The 9,556-nt window shown below is 34.3% G+C and overlaps 1 protein-coding gene and 1 pseudogene across 1 annotated transcript; both read right to left on the bottom strand.

Annotated features, from left to right (window-relative positions):
• Window positions 1-1,132: 1,132 nt before the first annotated feature.
• LOC140888152 (ABC transporter G family member 34-like) lies at window positions 1,133-3,023 on the bottom strand (annotated as a pseudogene).
• Window positions 3,024-4,641: 1,618 nt separating this feature from the next.
• On the bottom strand, window positions 4,642-8,568 carry LOC140886899 (serine/threonine-protein kinase D6PKL1). The gene is made up of 3 exons (XM_073293808.1): window positions 8,408-8,568; window positions 5,730-7,671; window positions 4,642-5,597 (listed from the first exon to the last, which is right to left on the bottom strand). Exons 2-3 carry the CDS (start codon window positions 7,493-7,495, stop codon window positions 4,754-4,756), a joined length of 2,610 nt encoding a protein of 869 aa, XP_073149909.1. The 5' UTR covers window positions 7,496-7,671; window positions 8,408-8,568; the 3' UTR covers window positions 4,642-4,753.
• Between the last annotated feature and the right edge of the window lie 988 nt (window positions 8,569-9,556).

The raw sequence follows: 9,556 nt of genomic DNA, 5'->3' as shown, positions 1-9,556 counted from the left end.
TATATATTATAATTTATTTATAAGGTTATTTTTTAAATTTATAATAAATAAATTAATAAGATATAGAATTAAACAAATTAAATTAATAAATAAATAAATTAATAAGATATAGAATTAAACAAATTAAATTAATAAATACAAAACATAACTTCTTTCAAAAATAATAATAATGTTTTTTTGTCATGGAAAAAAAATAATAATTCAGATAGAAATAAAAGTCACGATTTGTTTTGTGTGTTTTTTAAATTTTAGTATATTAACAAATTTAATGTTTAGATAACTTATTTTTAAAATTGAAACTACCAATGAATAATAATATTTTTTTTTCATGGAAAAAAATAATAATTCAGATAGAAATAAAAGTCAAGATTTGTTTTGTGTGTTTTTTAAATTTTAGTATATTAACAAATTTAATGTTTAGATAACTTATTTTTAAAATTGAAACTACCAATGAATTTACCAAAAATAAAACAATTAATTAAATGAAATCATTGGTAATATTTGTACAAAACTTAAAAATGGAGTGTGTTTAACAAAAAATAAAGTGTGAATAATACTATCCTAAATATGTACATGTAATTTTCATGTACATATATTACTAGTATTAATAATTGGTTGCTTCGCTATGACTTAGATTTTTCCATGTAAACCTTGAATTGAGCCAATTTCTTCAATTTGACAACTTTTTAAAAATGGATCCTATTCGATTAATACCGCAGAAAAGGATGAAATTTTATTTGATTTTTCTTGTTTGATTATTTTTGGCTTGGAAATTGAGCACCTTGACTGGTGAATCATAATATATAATTAATATATGCATTACTCCCAGACAGAGACGGAGCCAAGAGGGAGCCAAGGGGGTCTGCATCCATTCCTCAATTTTGTTTCATCTAAATTTATAATAACAGGTTGTTTTCAAAATTATTTACTCATGTCACTCCTTGTTCGATAAAAAAATCATTTATGTACCTCTTAATCGAATATTCTAACTCCGTTGAGTTTCAAGAACTTGTTTCAATTACATACGAAATGTAAATCGTACCTCGCAACATTTTCAACAATACACATTTAACAAAAAAACATGTTACCACAAGATGATAGATGAATCAAGATACACGTCGAGGGAGTTACATCATCTCCTTTGGTAGTTAAGACATTTGATACCAAAAGCAAATACCAAAACAAAAAGCAGCACAAAAACCAAATGCATCACACCACCAACCGGTAAGAAATCATTATCATAACCTAATCTCTGTTTAAGGTAAGCCTTAACTGTCATAACACCATCTCCAGGAACTTCTATTCCAGAAGTTAAGTCACCAACTTGAGACGTAACGACCCCGTATATCGTCCATGCCATGGGAGAACACCAGTAGTACCATCTCCACCATATGGGAATTTGCTGCATGCATGCATATGCATGTTTTTTAGCGAGTATGATCCACATAAATTAGACTCTAGACATATCTATGGAAGATGGTGGAGTACCAACCGTTCGGCCGGGGAACGAGGAAACCGGAGAACAAGTTCCAAAAACTGACGAAGAATGATGCCACGAGGGCAGCAATCTGGAGACCTGGAGTCAGGGTGATGAGCATCATCCCATATAGGGTGAAGTAGACGAAAAGCACATGAAGATGAAGTAGTAGAACCAGAAGAATTTCCCAAGGGTCCATTCGAATCCGATCATTGAATACAGTAGAACAGCGTAAATTACAGTTTGAATAGCCACATAAATCATCTCTATGGCCACCTACAAAAAAATAAAAAAAAATGTTCAAGTATGTTTCTTGAGGATTCGTATTATTTTCCAAGATTCTAATGAAAAACCACTCATGAATTCATTGTATAACTTCAATCCATGGATTTAAAGTGATTCTTGATACCTGAGAGATTGCATAAGGAAGAGCAGAATACATTCCAGCAGCGACGTTCTAGATAGGAAACCGTTCTCTCCACAGAAACAACACTTAGCACAGAGTTACTATTGCTGGCTCCAAGGAATAGAATAGCCGAATAGTACTCCCAAAAGATTCTGAAGATCTTGTTGTTTTCCCCTGTCAAAACAATTAATCTACTTGGACCGCCCGAAAAAACGCAAGTTATTGCTGATTCATTGAAACATAAAATGGCCAAACTTGCGTTTTTTCCCCTTGTTCCAGAAAATAATACCAAATATGATAGCGATTATAGTAGTCATGAAACCAAAACTGCTTCCAGAAACAGGCTTTGCACTGATTGAAAAATGGTTGTTGTAGGATAAAAAAGATCCTTGGATCCTATGGTGGAGGTGAGCTTAGTTCCTTTATAAGTTGGTGATTCCTCCTAAAAAATTTGCAGTGAAATGAGATTTAGATTAAATTAAAAATCGATAACATTGAAATCAAGATAAAAGTTTTCCTATTTAACTTACTGATAAAGTGATGAATTTGCATAAATATCAGCATAATCGACTCCAAGTTGCCCTTCCATTTATTGAGTGCTGATATCCAACATCCATGTAGCTGGATTGTATCCGTTTTTTATCTTAGGAAGACGGTAACAATTACATGAATGAATGAAATATATGATGTGTGGTACTAACTTTCATGATTTCTTATAGGCTCTACTCACTTCAAAATATTCTATCAGCTTATAGGATTGGTGACCAAGTGATCCGGCGTAAATGACTCGTCCTCCTCTCTTCATCAAAAGTAGCTGTACCAAATACTCTGTTACAAGATGGATAGGTATAGAATGATACAAAAAAAAGAAGCAAGGTATGAAGATTTAAGAATGTGTGCTCTACATCATCAAAAGCTTCGAATATATCAAAAGCTCTACATGACAATTGCGGCAGCTCTAGCATCAAGACCTGATGTCGGTTCGTCCATGAATATGATGGAAGGATTTGCAACCAGCTCTACCGCGATAGTTAACCTCTTTCTTTGTTCTGTCGAAAGACCATCAATGCCAGGTAACCCGACTAGCGAGTTTCTTATGGGGTTAAGCTCCACTAATTCCATTACTTCTTCCACAAACATCTATAGTGATCAACATAGTAAGAATATGTATAATTTTTAAGGTTGTCTTTCCAGCTCCACTAACACCAACTAGTGTTGTTAATATTTCAGGTCGGAAAGCACCACTCACGTTTCGTAGCACTTGGAGACGAACGATGTTCCCCCAAGCCTTGAGCTTTCATTTCCTGGACAAAAAACCACACCTCAATAAGGTATTAGAATACAGAAAGTTTAGATTAATGAAAGAAAACAATCAAGAAAGAATTATGTACATACAGCAGGCATATCCACATAGTAGTTCATATTGTTGAACACACTTTATACAGCGACTTTGATTTTTCCAGACGGTTTGAATGGATCCAATGGGTTGTTTTTTTAAAAATAAAAAATAAAATAAAAAATAAAACAAGCACAATTGCATGAGAGTTGAACAAATTATGAATTGAGTCGATGTTTTCAGTTGGTGGCTTTCAAAAATGGATCCAAATTGATTTAAGGGGTGAATTTGTTTTAATCTCCAAATTCAAATTTAATCTGTGAGGTCTTATTTTAAAATAAATTTTTGGGATGAACTTATTTTAAAAAACTTAAATATGTTGAAGTTTATTATGATAAAGTCTTTTTATTATCAAAATTACTCAAAAGTGTATAATACTATGAAAGTAATGTAAATAATAAAATATATACTAAAATAATTTTAAAATTTAGTATAAATGTTAAATATATATTAAAAAAATAAAACTATTTTTTATTTTAATTAATAAAAAATTTGAAAAATTATGTATAAATAATGGGCTGAGCTATGGTGAAATTTATATGAAGATAATATGGTGAAGTAAAATAATAAAATAAGATTTTTTCTAAAAAAAATAGGGGTGCTCTTACTTTTTTAAAAACAATTTATTTTGACGGCTTATAAGTTGTTTGAAAAAAAAATTTACAAACAAAATTAAAGAACTTATAAACTCTGACAAACACCCTTTAGTCCTCATTGAAAAAATGTGTGTGTGTGTGTTTGTACTTCTTGATCCATGAAAAAATATTTCTACACTCTCTAAGTCCACATGTTTTTTATCGGATGAAAATCAGTACAAAACATTGAAAATGTAGTACTAATATATGATCTTTGAGTACGAGCTATTTCAAATATGCTATTAATATGTGATTTATGAGTACTCAAATATTTATGCAGTTATTGATATCAATGACACATTTGTCTTTTTTTGGATGAAAATCGTTACAAACATTGGAAATTATAATAATATATCATATTTGAGTGTCAACTGTTTTAAATCTTATACAAACATGTGATTTTGAGAACCCAAACATGTGTTGCAAATGTTGATATTAATAAAGTTGTTCAAATTTATATTCAAAATCTTATCTTTTGTGCATGACCTAAACCATTTAGCTCTCAAATATCATATATTAATATCATATTCTCAATGTTTTTAAGGGAAAAGATATTTGGACCCAAAAAGTGCACATAAATTATTTTAATTATTTTGCCAAGAACCGATTGCAAATTTGATTTTAAGCTTGGGGATATAAAGCAAAAGAATGTCATTTTATTTGATTTTTCTCGTTTAATTGCTATAATTTGGCTTGGTGATTCAATTATATACGGAGCCAATGTAAATCATACCTCGCAACATTTTCAACAATACATATTTAAGAGTAAACATGTTACTACAAGATGATAGATGAATCAAGATACACATAGAGAGAGCCTTTTTCTAATAAACATTCCTCTAGAACAGCTCGAACTCTAAATGCTCTCCATCACCACCATAATTTACCAACTTCTGCCCCTGAGATGGGGCCGTCGGCAAATGTCCTGGCTCCTGGAACTCCGGTATCTGAGGAGGCGTGGCACAGCGGATGAGTGCCCAATTCAGGCCTTCGAAAAACGGGTGTCTTTTAATCTCAGCAGCTCCTGTTTCTGTACCCAAACGATACTCCGGGTCCTTCATCAGGAGTCCTCTGATGAGATCCCTGGCCTGAAAACTAACAATAGGGGTGTCTGGAAATTTGAGACTCTGCAACACTACATTTGTCAGCGTCTCGTCGTTTCCAGAGCCTTTAAAGGGCGTCTTCCCATAAAGAAGCTCGTACAGAAACACGCCTAGTGTCCACCAATCAACAGCACTACCATGCCCATCGCCTTTGATGATTTCAGGAGCCAAGTACTCATGCGTGCCAACAAACGAGTTGGATCGTGCATCTGTTGGTTCTGCCACGAGCTGAGGCAATAATCTAGCTTGTGCTGCTGCTGCATCAGGTTTTAGCTTCCTCGTTTTTCCTACTGAATGTAAAAGCCTAGGGCTAAAGCACGACATTTTACAGGACGGGCCGCTGCAAAAAGGGTCTATGCAATTTGACCCTGCACATGGTCCAGAGACCCGAGGTGGCTCGGGTATTGATGAAGATTTAACTAGAGTTGGGTTCACGGAACATCTAAGCGAAAGATCAAAATCTGAAAGCATAATGTGACCATCTTTGCGGACGAGAATGTTTTCCGGTTTAAGATCTCGATACACAATACCTAGCATGTGCAAATATTCCAGAGCAAGAAGTACCTCAGCCACATAGAATCTGCAAGAACCAAATGTAAAAGGAATTAATAAAACCGCCATAAGAAACGATGAATAGGTACATCTTATATTTTTCTTTCATGCACTCCTTTTTTGTTAATGAATCCATGATAATGGACCTTAAATTTCATACCTTGCCTCCTGTTCAGGAAAATATCGCCCAGGCTGCTTCTGCCGGAGGACATGTAGATCTCCACCAGGACAAAACTCCATAACTAAACATGATAAATTGTCTGACGTAAATTGGGCATAAAGCGTGGGGAGAAATGGGTGATCCAGCATCTTGAGAATTTCTCGTTCCGTGTGAGCTCTAGCCATCTTCTTCCTTCTTGCCAAGAATTCGTTATCCATAACCTTTATGGCAAATAGGCTGACTGTTCCTATCAACTCGGCAAGATAAACCGTACCTATATCTCCGGAACCGAGTTTTTTCAACAAATTAAAGTGACTCAGCCCCAAGAAACCATGTTTTGTTATGTGGTTGATTGCTTCCCAACTCACATCCTTAGACATATGAGGTCTGTTTCCAAGAGTTGATCCACTTAGATTGCTCTCTTCACTTAGGCTAGTGGTGCTACTACTAAAATCACAAACACTGCTTTTTGAGCTATGGGAGACATCCCCTTTTGTTTTAACGAGGGTGCCTCTATTTTCCCATTGTGTTTGAACTCCATCTGGTTTGCTTTCATCTTGGCTCTTAATACCTGTAAAAACTTCAGCACCAGTGGTTTCTTGGGGATCCTTGCTCAAATCCTTCAAAGAACATTGACACTTGTGGCAGATCAATTCCCTCGGACCATCGTTCGGACCACAACTTGTTTTGTAAGATATTTTAGAAACTATCTTCTTTGGTCTTTTTATGACAAGATTCTTGCTTATGATGATTGATTTAACGCCACGAGATGTGCTCTTGGGTGCAGTCTGCAACTTTGCTTTCCGTTTCAATTTGGCTGCTGTTTTACTCAATTGTTTCGAGGATGAGGTGGAATCCATACTTGGGACACTCAGCACCTTATTTGATCCCGAAATTTTCTTGCTCGGCTTTGGCAAAACCAAAACCTTGATGTGTGCTTCTTCAACTGTGCTTACAGTTTCCACTATCTGCTTATCAGTTTCTGATGCAGGTGATAAATTATCATGCACAAGAGAGGAATCTGCACCCCTAGAAAGTAAAGTTCGGGTCAAACAAGAAGAATGGGCAACTTGGTTCATGGGCTTTGTCTCAAGCTCATCAATGTGCTGAGGAAGTTTAATGGAAGAACAATTATCAGTTTCTCTTTCCTCATATGAAGCACATTTTGGGTCTTTTACAATTGGTTTGCCGCCTAAACTTGGGCATGAACTTTGGGTTGCTACCTTCACCACAGAATCTTGAATCATACAAGGCACCAAGTTTGAAGAATTTGAGATACTATCTTGAAGCACCAGAGAATTTTTAATTCCCGATTTTTCAGCTTCGTTTATGGAGCAACCAGATTCACCAGCTTCTGCCACAACAGACCTGTACAATTCTGTGATTCTACTGGCTTCCGAGATCCTCGGCGATGCAGTAGTCATCGAAAGCCGTTTCATTGCAGCCACCTCTGCAGCCTGAGAAATACACAGTCCCCTCAGAGCTTGCTTCAATGAGACGGGCTCAGAAAATCCTATCCCCGATGGATGAGAACCAGCAACCCGTATAGGCTTCTTCGAAGCATTTCCATGAAAATCCGATAGATCTACACTCTTGGATGCTCTAAGATTGACAGCTTCAAAAAGCTTGTCAATGTCATCTTTCAATGGTTTGCTTAATCCATTTTTCGTGATTGGCAGCTTCTGTTCTCTATCATGTGCTCTAACATGACGAACTGTTTGATCCTTCAACTCCACTATTTCACATTTCCCACGAATGGAACCCATTACTTGGACCGGCTAATTAAGATTTGTATATCTTGAATTTAGAAAATAAAGCTCTCCGATTTCTCAAAAATGCTACAGTTGGACTTCATGGAAAAGGGAGCCAGCATATATATCATGAAATTGCGAATAGAGCAAACGTTCCCAAGATTCATTTTCCAGCTCTTCACCACACATACCTGCGGGCACAATTGGGAACAATTCAAGTAACCCGGTTGTTCAGTATAGATTCTTCCCGTCCAAGATCCACTAAATCAATATATATGCGAAAAATTTTAAGCCATTTCATAACACATTGCATCATTCCGCACACGTAACTTGTATTTCTAGAAACATTACAAGTTAAATTTAAATTTTTTTCCCTTGATTCCCCTGTCCAAATCACAATCACAAAATCGAAAAATTTCAAGCCAGCACAAGCAGAATGTTCGGAAAACACAGTAAAAATCATCACCCTTTTTTAGTTTATTCATCACTAAATTATTAGATCACAAGATTTCACCGAGTCAGGTGTAAGAATTTAAAAGAAACTGTAAAGCAAACAGAAAAAACTAAGAAAAAGAAAGCGTTTATCATGAATCAAACAAATCACAAACAATGTAAAACAAAATGAAATGAGAAGGCAAAAACAACCCAATAATTCAAAAAAAAACATGAAAAAGCCAGTATCTTTCATCAATGTTACCCAGAAACAAGAATCCCAAGCTCCACAAACAATGTACAAGAAACCAGAGATAAATGTAGATAACAGAAAACATAAACCCACACAATCTTCACCTGGATAAATAAAACCAGCACAAAGATCTCAAAAAAAGTTGCATTTTTTAAAGAAAATAAGCACATCCATAAGAAAAGTTCAAAACTTTAACAAAACCAAGAGCTCAGCAACAAAGAGAAGTGCAAGAATCAGTGCACCTGAAGCCTTGAGAGATCCCCCTGAGTGTACCCTTGAATCAACACAAAATTAAAAAAGAACCCTAAAGAGAAAGAGAGGGGTATTTTATGATTCTGAGAAGGGCTAATCAGTGGACAAAGAAAGGTGGATAGAGACGACAAAACCTCTGCTGTCTCTCTCACGTCATTTTTCCTCTCTCTTTCTCTGTAAAGACTATTTATGTTTCTCGCCTTTCTATATTCCAAGAAAATAATGTCGTAACAGTCGAATAATAATAATGTCCATATTTACTTTATTTTTAAAAAAATTTAAGTTGAAAAAATATATTTTTCAAAAAAAAAAAAATAATAAAATTTATAAATTTATACGAGTTTATATGTTATATCTATATTGTTAGTAAAGTAAGATCTAATATAACTAATTTTTAGTTAAGTTTTTTTCATTATTCTCAAATTACCCTTATAATTTGATTTTTGCACACTTAATTTTATTTTTGTGAGTAGATTTTTTTCTTAGCCGATGCACAAAATCATCTAAAATCAAGCCGATTAATGTATCTCCGTTGCCTCGACTCGCAATCCATTATTTTATGTTTTTAATGGATGTCACATGGTTTTTCAGTATAATTAGATTTACAATATGACATGTATCCTAAAATATTGTTTACAATAAAGTATCTCTAGTGTAGAGTCCGTTTGGAATTTGTTTGGTGGCTATACATAGGGATGGATACCGAATCAAAATATCGATTTTTCGAGATATTGTACCGAAATTTTTTTTATATATAAACATTTTTTTAGTATATCGATTTTTTCGTATTTTAACGGTATCAATATGGATTTTTTTCATACCAAAATTTTGAAATTTCGATATCGGTACCGGTATGAATTTTTTTCATACCAATATTTTGGATACGGTATACCGAAAACCCACCCCCAGCTATATATCGAACGCGAAGGGTTTTTTTTTTCCTCAATAGCGTCGCCGAAATGTAAGATACACGAGTTTTAAATTTAAAGTTGACTTGATATATAAATAAATCTTTTTTTATAATATACTAGTAAAAGACAAGTGCGATGCACGTAGAAACATCTTTTTATTGTCGATAAACGTTGTTAAATAAATGAGTTGAGATGAGAAAAATATTAACGTGCAGTTAATTAATGATT

Source organism: Henckelia pumila, chromosome 3 (assembly GCF_033568475.1).
Source record: "Henckelia pumila isolate YLH828 chromosome 3, ASM3356847v2, whole genome shotgun sequence".
Classification (NCBI taxonomy): Eukaryota; Viridiplantae; Streptophyta; class Magnoliopsida; order Lamiales; family Gesneriaceae; genus Henckelia; species Henckelia pumila.
Note: the sequence above shows the minus strand (reverse complement) of the source record. Positions and strands in the feature narration are given on the sequence as shown.